We start from the raw sequence: 18,021 nt of genomic DNA on the forward strand, positions 1-18,021 counted from the left end.
CTGCTGTGCTGCCGCTGCTCCCGCTCCGCGGTCCCCAGCCTCCCGTCCCCGTGCCTGGAGATCGTCCCGCGCAACCCCGCACCTGCAACCCCCCCCCCCCCCACCCCCTCGGCGACCGCAGCAGGTTGCCCCCGCTCCCCGGGACTCACCACCGCCTGCCCCTGCTCCCGCCGCTCCTGCTCCTTCAGCGCTGATCAACGGCCGCCGAGACTGGTGAGATTACCCCCCCCCCCCCGAGTAAAACTCCCATCATGTGTCCTGCTAACAGGTCATGATGGGAGTTGTAGTTCTGCAGCCTGTGGCCATCCAGGTTGCAGGACTACTACTCCCATCATGCCCTGCTGACAGGTCTTGATGGGTGCTGTAGTTGTGGCCATCCAGGTTGCAGAACTACAACTCTCATTATGACCTGTCAGCAGGGCATGGTGGGAGTTGTATTTCTGAAACCTGGATGGTCTCAGATGGCAAAACTACAACTCCCATCGTGCCCTGCTGACAGGATATTATGTGATTTGTAGTTCTGCAACCAGTGGCCATCCAGGTTGCAGAACTACAACTCCCATCATGGATTGCCTTCATGGCATGATGGGAGTTGTAGTTTTGCAACCTGCGGCCCTTCCAGGTTGCAGAACTACAACTCCCATCATGGATTGCCTTCATGGCATGATGGGAGTTGTAGTTTTGCAACCTGCGGCCCTTTCAGGTTGCAGAACTACAACTCCCATCATGGATTGCCATCAGGGCATGATGGGGTTGTAGTTTTGCAATCGGCGGTCATCCAGGTTGCAGAATTACAACTCCTATCATGTGCTATTGGCAGTTCAAATGGGAGTTGTAGTTCTGCAACAAATGAAAGGTTGACACGGTATAAGAGGGGTGAGGCAGTGGCATAGTAGAACTACATTTCCCATCATGATGTGTGTGGTAATATGCAGGACTACATCCCCCAGCATGGTATATAGGGTAGGCTGTAGAACTACATCTTCCAGCATAGTGTGTAATAATATGCAGGACTACATCACATAATGGGAGTTGTAGTTCTGCAACAGATAAGATGACACATGGTATGAGGGGGAGATGGTGACACAGTACACAAGGGGGTAAGGGGGCACGATACACATAGGGGACACAAGGGCACGGTGGTACAGTACATGAGGGGCAGAGGGTGGCACGGTACATGAGGGGGAGACGGTGGCACGGTACATGAGGGGGAGATGGTGGCAGGCTACATGAGGGGGAGACGGTGGCAGGCTACATGAGGGGGAGACGGTGGCACGGTACATGAGGGGGAGATGGTGGCAGGCTACATGAGGGGGAGACGGTGGCACGGTACATGAGGGGGAGATGGTGGGACGGTACATGAGGGGGAGATGGTGGCACGGTGCACTAGGAGCGATGTGGGTACTTGTGATGTATGTTGGCATACTAGACCATATTAAACACTTTTTTTTCTGATCAGGAAATCCTGAAGGCTTTTCCTGATGGTTTCCTGATGGTTTCCTGAAGGTAAAAACGGATTACTGTCAGGAAATCCTGAAGGTTTCCTGATACTTTCCTGATGACATTTGAAGCCTCCTGATCAGGATTTCCTGACAGTAAAAACTGACACTGACGTGTGAATGGGGCCTTATATATCTGCCCTTTTATTTGGTTAATTTTTACAACTGTATATTTTTGCTTCACCTACACATCAATTTTCATATACCAGAAACTCACCTTACCATGAAAAGATTGCCAAATTGACTTAGTTACTGTCTCACACTGGCATATATGTATTGTGTGGAGTTACCTTATGTCAGAGCATAGTTACATCATATTTGTTCATAATTAGTGTCAAGACCTAGCACTTATAATTGGAATTAATAGCTGAGGCCTCTCACTAGTATAGGTGTTTATTGTCTTAAATTCCTTTACTGGAACTTAAAAGGTGTTCAGACTCCAACCAATCACTAAAACTAGCAGGCAGAAGTGCATGGCCGAGTGCTGCTCATCCCACCCCCCTGTATTCTTTCTTTTCTTGCTTGTAACATCCCTAAAATGTTGTGCTGTTTCTGTAAGTCATTCATTTGTGAACTTGTCTGACAAAGGGATCTTTCGAATCCCGAAAGCTCACAATTCTAACATTTTTTTTGTTGGCCAATAAAGGTATCATTACTAAAATACTTTGATCACAAACATTTACCACGATATGCCCTCTAGTAGTAGTCCCATATACTTAAATTATTAAACTGTCAGATCCAGGAGAGTGCACACTTCATGCTGACTTTCCTGGCTTGTTCTAGTGATTGGTTGAGGTCTGCAAACCTAGACTAGTCAAAATGCGGTTCAGGGAAGAAAAAGAGCGCTGCACCTCACACCTATGGCTGATGCTAGTGCCCCTAGGGTAAATAAAAAACACATCAGAATTTTGTGTATGAATTGATCAAGCCATACTGCCCCATGTACCATCGTGCAGGTATCTGATACACATGGGTCCCTACACTAAGTCCACACCGTGCCAGTCAGTGGCTACCAACCCCACAGGCGTGCACAGTCAGGGAACGGGGGCCATGGGACGGCCCTGCGACCCCCATGCCACAGGACCAGACCCAAAAACACCACACCAGAACCCGGCCAGCACCGCCGGCGGAGAAGGTCGCCCCCAAACAGCACAAGTCTGGATGAGGTATTGCGCTCACCATAGCTGCTGCAGACAGAATGGGAAAAGACAGGAGGGATTAAAACCATGTGCACTCAGGTGTCTCCTGCTAATTGCGGTCATGTGGGTCCCACCAGGAGGAGTGCAATACACGGAGAAAAGAGAGAAACAAAATGCGGTTCAGGGAAGAAACAGAGTGCTGCACCTCACACCTATGGCTGATACTAGTGCCGCTAGGCTAAATAAAAAACGCATCAGAATTTTGTGTATAAATTGATCAAGCATGTGGCATGGGGGTCGCAGGGCCGTCCCATGGCCCCCGTTCCCTGACTGTGCACGCCTGCGGGGTTGGTAGCCACTGACTGGCACGGTGTGGACTTAGTGTAGGGACCCATGTGTATCAGATACCTGCACAATGGTACATGGGGCAGTATGGCTTGATCAATTCATACATAAAATTCTGATGTGTTTTTTTATTTAGCCTAGGGGCACTAGCATCAGCCATAGGTGTGAAGTGCAGCGCTCTTTTTCTTCCCTGAACTAGACTAGTCAAAACTGTTAACACCAAGATGTCTTAAAAGGCATGTGCAAAAATCCCTAGGCAGGGACAAATAAAATTACAGTTATGAAGTCCAGGCCAGTTTACAATAGTAATAGCCTGGGTCCCACAGGTAGTTTATAAGACACATGGGAGAACACTACTTTAGGGAAACAAGTATATAAACAATTAGGCTATAGTCACACAATGTTAGAAAAAGGGAAAAGGCGTCCATTATTGCCGCAATTTAACTGACCGCAATGCAGTGAAGTCAATAGAATGACGGACGTCCAATGCACAGTATATATGACGGACATTATCTGCGTGGATGTCAAAATAATGACCATGTCAATTATTTTCGGACATCTTTTGCAAACAGTGGACGTTATGTTTTAGTGGTTCACATGCAGTTTTTCTTTTTTCCCCGTCCTTTCTCCGTTTTTACTATTAAATTCAATAGACTTTTCAAATGTAATTTTAAAGATTATAAAGGGACAAGAAAAAACATTGTAGGAACATAGCCTCAAAGTTGAGAGCCTCCTTCCCTTATATTTGCGTGTTTTACCGTTTAATTAACCCCTTCCCATCAGTAATACGTATATATATATATATATATATATATATATATATATATATATATATATATATATATAATGTTCCTATTGCACATACCCGTAGAACTGCATGCAGTAGAAATGTGTATATATATACGTTCTTGACTTCAGGGGTTTACTGATGTGTGCGGGGCCGCACAGATTAGTGTGTCCGGGGCCGAAGGTAATAAGAGGCAGCTGCGTCTCATTAACTCCTTAAACGCTTCGATCTATATTGATCGCAGGGTTTAAGGTACTCAGAACAAGCTTCTGCAGGGGTCCTGATCGCATGTACCGACAGGTGGGAGTAAGCCTCTTACCTCCGTCCTGTCGGTTTGGCAATGTGTGCATAGAGTCTGCTCTCAGGCAGGCTGTATGCATAGATCGCCGATAACACTGATCTATGCTATGCTATGGCAAAGCATAGATCAGTACATGCAATCTATTGATGTATTGATGTAAAAAAAGTGTAATAAAAAAAACTTTTTAAAAGTATTAAACCCTTCTAACACCCCCTTGCCCATTATAAAAATAATAAATAAATAAACATGTTACATATCGTAGCGTGCGGAATTGTCCGATCTATTAAAATATAACATTATTGTTCCTGCACAGTGAACGGCATAAACGAAAAAAAAAAAAACCACCAGGATTGCTGATTTTATTAAATTATATATAAAAAAAAATTATAAAAAGCTATCAAAATTTTTCTGTTACACCAATAAGATATTAGTAAAAACTAGAGATTGTGGCGCAAAAAATGACACCCCAACCAGCCTTGTAGGTGGCAAAATAAAAGCGCTATGGCTCTTAGAAGCCAGGGAGGAACATTGCATTAATCTGACCAGGACATCCAAGCATCAAAGGGCTCTGTCTTGAAGGGGTTAAAATGTGTCTTGTACAACCATACATTAGTCAGTTCTACCAAGTTTTATGGCAGGTGCCTGTAGATTTTGCTTGCCACTAAATTGTGTCTGTGTCAGTGGCATCAATTGACTGACATATAATTCCTTTCTCAATGACAAACAGAACATTTTACGTTGTATGGGTTCTATTTTAATAAAATAAATAAATATTTAATGCCCCTTTAAATAGTGACCCTATACTTATACGGACTGACTGAAAGAGTTTTACAACCATGCCAATAATCAGACAGACATTGTCTTTCTTATTTGTATTTAATGGCTGTTATAATAAAATATTTTTACAGAGACCAAAAATGTCCAAGTTAGTGCAAAACTTCTTCACATGCACCCAAGAGGAAGGAAAGGAAAAAGGAAATTTCTATACATGACGGACAGGTAAATAGGGAGGGGGATACTGCGGCATCTCTCCTCAATACAACATGCCACACTTTTTTATGTTGGACTTTTAATCCTTGTGCAGTATTTGTGTGAAAAGGGAGTTGGGATGCTTTTTGCTGTCCTGCCCTGAAAAGGATCAGGGATTTGTAATCCCATTAGTGCTGGATAATCTGGGCAGGTCTAGAAAAGGACAGAGGTGCTAAGCAGCTGGCAGTGTCCTCTTTTTGCTGCACCGTGCAAGTGGGTGACTGTCCAATTCAAGGCATTGCGACAGGCATGAGGTGACTGGCTTATACCAAGAGCTTTGGGGTTGAGGGACTGTTTCTTGGAAAACTAATACCCATGCAGCACCATTGCACAGAATAAGACACTGGTACAGGAAGATCCTATATACACAGCAGGTGGGGTGCAGGCAACTTTGACAGATAAGTCAAGGGAGGGAATGTGTCAGTTGTTTTAACTGTAGGGAAACATGGTCTCTCAAACAAGTAATCCTCCCACAACCAGGGTGCTATTAACTGCCCAACAGCCTAATGCAGGACAGAAATTAAGGCCCCCTAACAACTGTGCTTATGTGGTCCAGCAGGGAGAACATTAACACAATGGCACATATGAACGCAGCCCTTGGTGTGTGTATTTATGTACACTTTACCCATGTCACTGCCAGAAAGGCACCAGTGAGCATTAGGCAGAGCTTGGGGAGCACTGCTGGCAATGACCTGGTTAAAAGTGTATTTCAAAATGTATTCAAACTATTTACAGTTTGGGCCTGGGGTGCAAGGCAGTGAAAAAGGGTAATCTTTTTATCTGTGTAATGGCGGTGTAAACAGACCATCACCCTAGCTGCCCTCTTCAGGAGAGCGAGTGTCAGATTTCAGTTTGACAAATTCTTTGGCCACCTCATCATTGTTGCGTTGTGACAAGATCCTCAAGATGGTCAGTCCTGTTTCATCCATATGAATACGTCGGCCAAGAGGAAGCCAGCAGGCACAGCTACCCCTTTGTGCTAGATCTTTTAGCTGCATAACAGCTGTGCCCACTGTCCGGTCTTCTCGTGCAAAGCAGTAATCCTTCACGCATACCTGCAGTTCATAGCACTCTGGGCCATTCTCATTGCCAAGGGTGCTAAAGGGATAAAGAACAATGTAAGGTTATCTTCTGGTACTGTGCATACATATCAAGCCTAGAGGGGTTGGACACTTTATAGTAAAATAGTTCAGTGTATAGTATTAGTAGGTGTAGTCACTGTATATACTGACAGCAGTTTCTCGTGTACCCCATAAAGCTAAAATCAGGCTCTCCTCCTCCAGGCTGGGCTGCCCTGCTCAGTGGTGTTTCTGTCCATAAGATTGCTTACATGGAGGAGCTTGTGACCTTGCCCCGCCCCCCCAGTGTCCACCACTGAGCCTATATATGTCTATGGAGGACACAGGGGGCGGGGCATGGTCACATGCTCCTCCATCTCAGCCATCTCATGGACAGACACAAAACAGAGCAGGACAGCACAGTCTGGAAAGGGGGGGGGGGCTGATTTTAACTTTGAGGTACAACTCCTTTAAGGGCTTGATAGATTATATATATATATAACTTTTCACATGTGCATATAGCGGCAGATGGAATTAGTGCATTAGTGTATTACTTGCATTGGTGCTATGGTGGACAAATCTTTTATTACTATCCCGAAGTGACATGGGGGTATGGACAGGCGCTGCAGTGCTTTAAGGCTGCAATGCCTCTCCCCATTTGCTTTTCTGCCCCTCTCTCTTCTTGTTTGACAGCTATGGTGCTCCCAGTCAAAGAATTGTGCTGTTTCTTTAAGTCAGTTTTAAACTTGTCTGAAGCTCACGGTTCAAAATTTTTTGTTGGCCAATAAAGGTATTACTCCTAAAATACTTTGATCACAGGTATTTACCTCCACATATATTACCTTATAAAAGACCTCAGTTGGGACAATAGCTCACATCTCTTTCTAATGCCAATTTTTCTCTAAAAATCTCACTTTGAGGGTAGAAACACACACACCGTATATGCAGCAGATACGCAGCAAATACGCAGCACATCTGCAGCAGATTTGATGGTGCAGATTTGATACTGTGTTCAGTTATTTAGATCTAATTTGCTGCGTATTTGTTGCGTATTTGCTGCGTATCGCAGCAGTAAATACGCTGCTTATACGGTGTGTGTGTTCATACCCTGAATAAGGAAACACATTAAAATTGCATGTGATGTAAACGGACACCAACCCACAATCTACTTAGACCATCTGCATGCTATATCCTGGATTTCCGGAAGGTGAACTGATAAGTGGGTTGCTCTCAGTTCACAAAATACATGCAGTATTAATGCATTTCCCTATTTAAAATAAGGTGTTTTTTTTTAGGTGGGGTGAAATCTGAGAGCTGTCAGAAACAATCTGATAAGTCATGATGTCACAAACTAAATAAAACACTTCTGTGCCATACCCAACACTGTGTGAATACCATCCTATTCTGGATCGCTAGTCCCAGTAATCCCAACACGTAAGCAGTGTAAAGCAGGACATAGGACACAGATTGCTTTTAGAAATTGCTTCTTTGTTAAGAACATCATAGCAAAAATACAATGAATCTTAGAATGCAAACATATCACCACAGTGTTGCAGATGAGAGCCTGGTCTTCATGCTGCAGCCACGGCGCTCTTCATATTCTCAGGTCTATAGAGGCTGTCACCCTCAAGGCGAAACAGGAAGTGACAAAACACGCTATGTTTCGGCATAGCCCCTTTCTCAAACACATGCTTGAGAAAGGGGCTATCTCGAAAATAGCGTGTTTTGTCACTACCCGTTTCGCCTTGAGGGTGACAGCCTCTATAGACCTGAGAATATGAAGAGCGCCGTGGCTGCAGCATGAAGACCAGCCTCTCGTCTGTAACTTTGTGGTGATATGTTTGCATTCCAAGATACATTGTATTTTGGCTATGATGTTCTAAACAAAGAAGCAAATTTTAAAAGCAAGTCATGATGTCATCCTGTAGTTGACAGGATGAGACACAAGCTCATTTTCTGGAAACATAAGGCATATGTAGTAATAGTGGAGGTTTGCATTATATGGGCTTAAAAAAAATTAACAAACACCTGGAATGTTTCTTCAAAGTTACACATCCCAGTAATCCCCCAACAACCTACCAAGCTGGTGGCGTAACACTTACAAACTTTTTCTTTGGAATACCATGAAAACTGAAGATACAGTAAAAAGATGTGCAATTTCTGCTGCTGCCCATCCAACGGTGCCTGTAACTCACTACAGTCTCCCAATTCTCCTAAAAATACGTAGGAAATGCTTACTTGGCCAGTCACTAGCTGCATCTGTGACCTGCCTATGCAAGTTACTGGCTGACTGGGTATTTCCATATGTCAAGTCAAGAAGCGACGAGCAGCAGGGACTACTCACTTTCAGAACGGCAGTGGCAGAAACTGGGCTACAGCCTTTTAAAATTTGATTTCTGCCTGGCCACTTAAAAAAAAAAAGCTCCAAGGGTCCTTTTACATACAAATATATACTCTAAAGATCTACTGTGCAGTTCCCTGAGCATACTGCTAGTCGGTTCCCTTTATGGTATTTAGGCACCAAATTCAAAATTTAAGTAATTTAGAAAATGAGAAGTGAGCACAGAGCTTCCTGATAATCATTTTTCATAAACCTTTACAGGTACATGATAAATATGACATTATTCCATACTATGAGCACCACACGAGTGCCGCCATAGTAACAATGGGGTCAGGGGGCCCAAGCTTGGTGAACAGCCCTGGGCTTATAGTAAAGTTAATCGGCCCCTGCCTACAATTTATTACTTTAAGATTTTGTGTGCATACTCACAATTGGAAGCTCTCGTTGTATTTTGGGGCCCAGCTGTTATTCTTGGATTTTGTTGTAAACTTTCTCTTTTTGTCACTTAGATTAGGACCAATCATGTTAACTTCAATGAAAGGACGGAAAATTCCTGAGGTCTGCCACTTTAGATCGTTAGCTGCAACAACTATACAAATAAAAGAAGAGTAAAACTGAGCCAACCAGGAATAAGTGGAGGAACCTTCATGCACTTAACAGATCCTATATATTTGTGTGCAAGACATCCATCTGTGGACACAATATTGGTCATCGGCTACTGATGTATGCTGAATTAAACATCTTGGGGGACATGTATCAAGTGGTGCACAGGGCATTTTCTGGTGCAGAGAGCCCACTTGCGCATAAATGTAATCACAAATGGTTGTATTGCGAATAATTTATTCACAAGTGGGCTTTCTGCGCCACTTGCACCAAAAGGGCGAGGAGGGGGCGTTCCAGGGTCGCGGCAGCCCACAGAGGGGGCGTGCCTGCGCTGCATTTATAATTTTTTAGGCGTAAAACTGAACTCTGAGCTGGCGTAGGTTTCACTTTGTTTGCACGGACGGGCTTCCGTGCACAAAGGATATATGTAGAGGCCGTGTGCCTCTACATAAATCCTCAGAGATCCGGAGCTGTGGAGACATTTGCAAGGCCGCACTTAATAAATGTCCCCGCTTATGTATAAATATAGAGCCAGATCATATTGTATAAAATATGTTTTATACATATTTAAATTTGCAGCTGGATAATGATATCTATACACCCTGTGCGTCATTGACAGGAAAAGAGGCTTCTTTGTCCCGTCAGCATGACATAAAAGCCTCATCCCCACAGAGTGACTAGTTACAGCCCGATCTCCGATGCCTAGATATCTTTCCCTGTGTGCTGGAATAACAATAAGAGATAAATTTCCTTTATTATTTTGGTTTAGTGTTGTTCAAACCTGATGTATTGGGTGGTTTATTGGGCAAGTACTGTTGGGACCCTCTATAGACCATCCAAGGGGACCATATGGCCAAAATTTTTTGTCTCGTGATAGTCAACCAGTGTGAGAGCTCCTCCATATGATAAATCTGGTCAACTCCGTGAATGTAGGTAGTGCGCAAGCAGTGTATCGGAAATCAATAACTACGCTGATAACAGGTGACTGAAAAGGGTCGCCAGGCATGGTCTGCATCTGGGTGGTTGCATCATCAGGAGAGCTACAGTATCTCTATATGTGTTTTGCAGACCAGATTACAGGCCTGAAAGATATGCATCCATCAAGTGTGTAATGGGGAAGAGGTCCACCAGATGTGGAAGAAAGAAACATAATTGTTTTTGCATCTCCAACAATCGGAGGAGTGTTGCATACTGTAGAGGGAAGTAATGTGTTTTATACCATCTTAATAAAACTTTGTATCCATTCTCCTGAATATGGACACACCTTAACCCCTTAAGGACCGGGGCAATTTTGATTTTTGTGTTTTCTTTTTTTCCTCCTTGTGCATAAAAGGCCATAACAGTTGCATTTTTTCACCTAGAAACCCACATGAGCCCTTATTTTTGGCGCCACTAATTGTACTTTGCAATGACAGGCTGACATTTTTGCAAAAAGTGCACTGCAAAAGCAGGAAAAAATTCAATGTGTGGTGAAATTTTGTGTTTTTAGTGGATGTGTTTTTACGCCATTCGCACTGAGGTAAAACTGACTGGTTATATATGTTCCACAAGTCGTTACGATTAAAACGATATATAACATATATAACTTTTCTTGTATCTGATGGCCTGTAAAAAATTAAAACCATTGTTCCTTATATATGTTCCTTAAAATCGCTCCATTCCCAGGCTTATAGCACTTATATCCTTTGGTCTATGGGTCTGTGTGAGGTGTCATTTTTTGCGCCATGATGTTTACTTTCAATCGGTACCTTGATTGCGCATATACGACTTTTTGATCGCTTTTTATTAACATTTTTCTGGATTTGATGTGACCAAAAATGCGCAATTTTGCACTTTGAGATTTTTTTGCGCTGACGCCGTTTACCGTGTGAGATCAGGAATGTGATTAATTAATAGTTCGGGCGATTACGCACGTGGCGATACCAAACATGTTTATTTATTTATTTACTTTTATTAATAACCTGGGAAAAGGGGGGTGATTCAGACTTTTATTAGGGGAGGGGGCTTTTTATTAATAACAACACTTTTTTTTTTTACTTTTACACTTATACTAGAAGCCCCCCTGGGGTTGGGGTTATTTCCCCTGGGGTTAGGGTTATTCCCCCCTGGGGGACTTCGAGTATAAGTGCTTTGATCTCTCATAGAGATCTCTGCAGCATAGATATGCTGCAGAGATCCATGAGATAGGCACTCATTTACTTCCGGCTGCTGCAGCCGGAAGTAAACGAGTGCCGAGACGGGGACGGCGCCATCTTGGAGCGGTCCCCGGCCGGCTTCAGAAACGGAGATCGCTCCTCCGGGATAACGTCCCGGAGGAGCGATCTCCCCACTAGACACCAGGGATGACGCTTCAAACGGTAATCGACTGTCAATTTGACAGCTGCATCCGATTACTGTATTAGCGGGCACGGCGATCAGACCGTGCCCGCTAATACCTGCGGTCCCGGGCTACAAGCGGCACCCAGGACCGCTGCGGTTCAGAGCGCGGCCGCCGCGCGGCCCCGCTCTGACCGTCCTTAACGACCGCAGGGCGTGAATATACGCCCGTGGTCATTAAGGGGTTAAGGACCTGTTTGTAATTTGTGTAGTATTTTTAACTACCACTTTGGCACAATGGAAACTATCTTCCTAAAAAAAAAAACAAAAAAAAAAACCTAAACTGTCACCACATTGCAGGATCCATAGCGTTCTTATCTTTAGCGTGACCAAGCTGGTGTTGGGCATTTTTTTTGTAAGAAGATGTATAGTTTTTATAATATATAACTTTTGGATCTTTTTTGTGATGTTATGTGTTGTTCTATTTTTATTTATTTTACAGCATGTGTCTTACAGTATAAATAGTGATATAGTTTTATAGCTTTGGTCGTTACGGACGTGACGATACAAAACATGTATAGGTTTTGTGTTTTTAAGTGTTACATAACATTTTATTATACATGTGTGTGTTTTTTTGGGGGGGGATATAATCAATTTCTATTTTTGGGGGAGAGTAGGGGGATTTTTTTATGTTTTTTTACTCTTTTTTTTTTAACTTTTACACTAGTGTACATTACTGTACACTAGTGTATACTAATCAGTGATCTGCTGGAGTCGAAATTTCTTTCAATTCCAGTTTTTGGGCAGTAAAGCCAACTACTTTTATATCTGTTACCTTTGACACTGATTTTGTGCTCTCCTGTTCCAGGATGTGTAAACAGCTCCACATGGATAGAAACTTCTCCAACTGAATCATCCACACCCGATCCTAGAGAAATAAGAGCTAACAATAAGATCAAAGCCTCGAGTACAAAGTCCCTGAGTAGAACTGCTGGCAGGATTTTACTGGCCTCTTAATATTAAGACCAATTTGCAATTGCTGGTATTTTCTTATGCCAGCTAAGGCACGGGGATTCCCATTTTGTTCCTGCCAGCAGTCATTCATTCTAAGGATTTTATACATTCTGAGGAATTGTGTTACCATTTTACTTGTAACCCAAGTCCAGCAGTCAGTAATAATGAGATGCTGTAGGGCCACTGCAGATTATCCATGCTTTCCAAGTGCAACATGCAGCTTAGTAATAGTCTATATATTGTTAATTCTGAAGCATTTGTTTAGATCATCCTCTTAAAGAAAGCCTATGTTCTATGCTTTTACTATGACACACTCATCAAGGATTCCCTTTCTCATCTTCTTACCCTTAACCTCTGTTTCGTATAAACTAAACCTCAATGCTACTATTATAGATTGATAAAGCCGTTATCTTGCAAGTTTGATTGGAATGGACTGGGCATTCTGATGCAGTGCATGCTTTTCACAGGCAAAGGGTCATCTTGCAAAGTCTTGCAAGACGGTATCACATTCAGTGTGTCTGTGTGTGTTTGTATGTGTAATAAGGAACCCAAGAACGTGCCATAAGGTGTTGCCACAAGAAGAGTTAACACTTCAGTCCCACTTATACAGGCCAATGCTATGACAGAATTCCTTGCCAATTTATCTTAAATAAAACAACTACTGCATGACCTATACCAAGTTTTCAGTTATATTTAATTTATATAAGGAGATGTCACGGTATGTTAAATGGCTAAAAACATCCGTTTTTATTCATAGAACCTAATGCATGTAGAAGGCAAGCACAAGTATAGTATATCCTGACAAGTGGGACTGGAGTTTCTCCATGCTTCCCCCTTACTCATCCTAATCAGCCCATAAAGTAGCTTTAACTGGCAGGGAAGATATTGAGTAAACTGACTATTGACAGAGCAGGATAGGACATGCTTTCAAAAGCCTTTGCACCAATGACATACCCTTTTCTGGATAAATCTCTTCACTAAGAGTAAACCTAATACCTTTTCCACCATGGACTGGGGGATGAAAAAGAAAAAAGGCAAGAGATAGGAGAGGTATGAAGAGAGGGGTGTAGAGTAATGGGAAGAAAGGAAAGGAGAGGTGCTTTACATACTCTGCTGAATATGATCAGGTTTATGATACACAAAACTATAGTGCATTATTCCAGTGCAGAGGACAATTATTCCAGTGCAGAGGACAATAACCTTAGAGCAAATGTATACAGGAAATAACAAAGAAGCGTCAAACACCAGGATAGAATTTGATTCCTTTCATACATGTATATTACATGGCACACTTGAGCAAATGTTAAGGTTGGGAATTATCTGACATTTAGGAGTTTTATTCACGATTCAATTTTTTATATGCTTCTAGTACTGCTGTAAAAAAGAACTTGCTATTTTATATAGCCAAAACAGAGTATAATAAGGTTTTGTATTACAATGCATTCATTCTTGTACTCTACTTATGTCAAATCCTTAAAGTGTCACTGTCGTTTATTTTTTGCAGAAATCAATAGTACAGGCGATTTTAAGAAACTTTGAAATTGGGTTTATTAGCCAAAAAATGCATTTTTATCATCAAAAAGCAGTTCTAAGCTCTTTCCCCCTGTCTTCATTGTTCTCTATGGTGAGGGGAGGGGTGGAGGGAGATGAGGCACCAAAACAGGACAACAAAGAGTTAATTTACAGCTACATCACCAGGCTCTCTCCTTTTAAGTCAGCACTGACCTCTCTGACTTCTGAATAGGGGCTTTTACACAGCTACTGCTGTGTAATCCCTCCACCCTCCTCCCCTCTCCATAGAACAGACAGGGCCCAAATGATGTAAACCAGTCGTGATTTACTGATAATGAGTGGTAAATGAGAGAGAGGAAGGGAAGGGGGACCTAGAAAAAGTCTTTTTGAGTGCAGATAATGGCATATTTGCCTAATAAACCCTATTACAAAGTTTCCTAAAATCGCCTGTACTATTGATTTCTGCATAAAAAAATTAAACGACAGTGACACTTTAAAGCTTGAAGAAGCAGAATATGAGGTCCTTGCAATAATGGACTTAAACTGCACCAAAACAGCAAACATAATAGAAGCTCCAAGTAGTCAATAAAAATAGCCATTTGTGAGTACTTTATCCATGCTTCCTGGATCCCTGTGAGATTCTGAGAAATGTAATATTAGTGGTAACAGCAGCCAAACATAAATTCTTAGGTTTTACCGGAGACAGGTGATATAGTATAGAGTAGTTAATATTACATCTATGCATTTAAAGAGGCACTAAATACGTACCACCCAGTGAAGAATGGTAACAGATAATGTTTTTTTCTTACATGGCTTAGCACTGACTACCATCTGACGTATTGATGGCATACACAGCAACAGTTGGCAGCAAATGTCTGTTTAAGGGTAAGTTCACACGTAGACTTTCAGCGTAAAGTTCACTGTCACTACATACTTGCAGCTGTCTGAACGACCGCTGCATGTATGTAATTCTGCCGGCCCCTTAACCCCTTCTGCTGCCACCCAGCTCCTGCTCCGCTCCTGCTCTGTATACATTACCTCTCCTCGCTGCAGGGGGTCCCGGCGTACTGCTCTCCCGCCCGGCCAATCAGTGTGTTGCCCAGCCATTGATTGGCCGGGTGGGAGAGCAGTACGCCGGGACCCCGTGCAGCGAGAAAAGGTAATGTATACAGAGCGGTAGCTGGGCAGCAGCAGAGGGGGTTAAGGGGCCGGCAGAATTACATACACGCAGCGATCGGACAGGACCTGACAGACTCGCAGCGAGATTTACGCTGTGAGTCTGTACATGTGAACTGACCCTAAGGGAGAGAAATCTTTCCTTACTGTATTAGTGAGTGCCAGGATTCTTTTTTTTTTATTAGTGGCTTATGTAATATTTGAACATACATATTGAAAATTCATTACATATTCAAAAAGAAAGTCGCTCACAGGCAACAAAGGATTGTATGTTTACAATATCATACAGATACTATGAGCCTTTGTAATAACCTTAAAAGATATATTATCATATACAATAAAACGTAGTCTTACCAAAAACGTAAGTAGAAAAACAGTAATTTATAAAATCACCTTAAAACATAGTATAGATGTCAGATATTCAAATATGCTACCAATAGAATGGAGAGAATTGTCTTTAACAGAGAAAGGGAAAAGCTTAAGATATTTGGAGTGCTCCCAGAGTTTCCTTTTGGGCGGCCATGCAATACCAATCAGTGTCCTTAAATTGATTAATGACAGAGTCTCTCTCTTCTATAGTAAAATCATGAATTAGAAATTGTGTCCATTTGGACATAAATGTTTTTGTTGATTTTTCTTTGGTGCGCAATACATCCAAAAGTTCCCAATGAAAGATCTCCTTCAGAGCGGAGATTACCTCAGAAATGTCTGGTAGAGTATCCAGTATCCAGTGTCTTAATAAACATTTCAGGAAAACTAATAGAGTTAAATGAATTCCTTTAGAAGTAAGTAATTTAGGAGAGGGAGTACTAGAGTTTATATCAATAAAATGAAAAAGATAACAAAGAGGGAGAAGTGGTATGGCATGGCCCCAAGTGGACAAAAGATAGAGCCGCACAGAGTCCCAAAATTCCTGCACTCGCGCGCAGGCCCAGGCACAATGAAACAAGTCTGCTTTAGGAAGTGAACATTTCGGGCAACTGTTTATGTGAGAAGTGTGGGAGTTGGAAAAAGGAATATTAAAGGCATATATAGCCTTGTGTATAAAGCGGAAATGTATTTCATGTAGAACCACATTGGGAGTGGCAGAATGCACTAGCTGAGATCCTCTCAATATTTGTTGGGTCAGATCCTCTGAAAAAATTACGGAGGACCATTTTTTTAAAAAAATTTGTCTAGATAAATTCTTTTGAGAGCGTGATCTAAGTTCTCCATATGTATGTGATAAAGAATTATGAACCGGTGGTGTTGGGAATAGATTATCAAATTCTATATCACTTTCTGCTTCTGCTATGTCCCGCACTCTGGAAGTAAGAAATTCAATTATAGAATCGTATTGAGGTAAATAAAATTAAGACAATTTAAATCGTGTTCTGACGATATCCCATGATAAGAAAGTGTTGGAATTAGTATCCAGCAGATCCCCAACAGAAGAAACATGTGCACTCTGCCACTCTGAGTAGTCCAATTTGTCTGAGTCAGGTGGGTAAAGTGGTGAATGCCACAGAGGAAATCTTTTCGATACGCAAAAGGGTAAACCATAATTTTTGTATCGCCTTCCATGTGGCAATGGTGTCTTTAAAGATAACACTTCTCTTAATTTCTGGGGGTAGTTCTGGTAATTTAGCATGTAGCAGGGTGGGTAAAGGCCAAGGTGCTGCTAAAGCTTTCTCAATTAAGATATTGGAGAAATATGACGTGTCCATAATCCAATCTTTAGCATGGCGAAAAAGAGCTGCTAAATTATATAATCTAATATCTGGGCATTGAGCACCACCTTTAGAAGTAGGGAGACAGAGAGTGGAATAGGCAATACGAGGTCTCTTTGATTGCCAAATAAATTTAGTGAAATATGATTGGAGTAGGGAAACGTCAGAATGTTTGAGTAAAAGGGGTATTGTTTGCATTGGATATAACAGTTTTCCAAAACACATCATTTTGTTTAAGTGGGTACGTCCTAGAATTGACAATGGTAGAGATTCCCGTCTCTAGAGATCTTGTTTTATTCTCCTAATTATAGGGCGATAGTTCAGGGAATATAGTGAGGAGGGAGTTCTGCCAATCTGGATTCCAAGATAAGTAATATAGGATTTAGCGATGGAGACCCCCGCAGGACCCGAAGTAGACCTCTTATGTGGAGTTAGGTAAAGAAGTTGACTTTTATGTATATTGATTCTATACCCAGAAAAGGAACCAAAAAATTTTAAGGCATCTAATACTGCCGGAACATGTAGATCTGGGTTATCTAAATATATTAAAGTATCATCAGCAAAGCATGTAACTTTGATGATTTGGGAACCAACTGGTATGCCTGAGAAAAAGTCAGAAGAAATAAGATATCTAGCAAGAGGCTCCAATCCCAGGATTCTTTGCATACATAAACTATTAAGGTAGCTGAGACACCTTAGGCACTTTAGCTATGTGATGGTAAACCCTCCTCAAAGACCTTTCAGCAGAGATCTTCAGAAACACAACCCTAAAGTAGACTCGACACCCATAAATGGATGTTTAGATTTTTGCATCTTAAGGGTACACATGTACCGCATTTGCAACGGATTTCACAAAGTGATTTTCTTTCTTTTTACGATACTAATTTCTATCTATGGCATGCCATTTTGCAGCTGATTTTTATTCTGCTGCAAGAATGAATTGTGTCATAGGCTAAAATGAACTACCAAGCTTCTCACACCATGCTTACTTGTCTGTGTTCCACTGGCGAGCTCCCCATGCTTCTCTGGGTCCCTTCTCAGTGAAGGCCTGCTCAGCCAATCACTGGCTGCGGCAGGACAGTACATTGAGGAGAGACATTGCTGCATTCACTGATTACTTTCCCCGGGTTGTGACGTACCAGGAAGCTGGGAGGAAATGAAGCCTGGTGGCTGTCAGAGAGGTAGTGATGTG

General features: G+C 42.2%; 1 protein-coding gene across 2 annotated transcripts in view; it reads right to left on the bottom strand.

Annotated features, from left to right (window-relative positions):
• Positions 1-4,928: 4,928 nt before the first annotated feature.
• The window catches only part of LOC138785988 (protein unc-13 homolog A), a 215,782-nt gene continuing 202,689 nt past the window's right edge, over positions 4,929-18,021 (bottom strand). For both annotated transcript variants that reach the window (XM_069962556.1, XM_069962555.1), the window contains 3 exons: positions 12,254-12,346; positions 8,929-9,088; positions 4,929-6,198 (listed from right to left, as the gene is read on the bottom strand). In XM_069962556.1, the coding sequence (XP_069818657.1) occupies positions 5,913-6,198; positions 8,929-9,088; positions 12,254-12,346 (539 nt within the window). In that variant the 3' untranslated portion in view covers positions 4,929-5,912. The remainder of the gene's footprint in view (positions 6,199-8,928; positions 9,089-12,253; positions 12,347-18,021) is intronic.

The sequence above is a fragment of the Dendropsophus ebraccatus genome, chromosome 3, assembly GCF_027789765.1.
Source record: "Dendropsophus ebraccatus isolate aDenEbr1 chromosome 3, aDenEbr1.pat, whole genome shotgun sequence".
NCBI classification, from domain to species: Eukaryota; Metazoa; Chordata; class Amphibia; order Anura; family Hylidae; genus Dendropsophus; species Dendropsophus ebraccatus.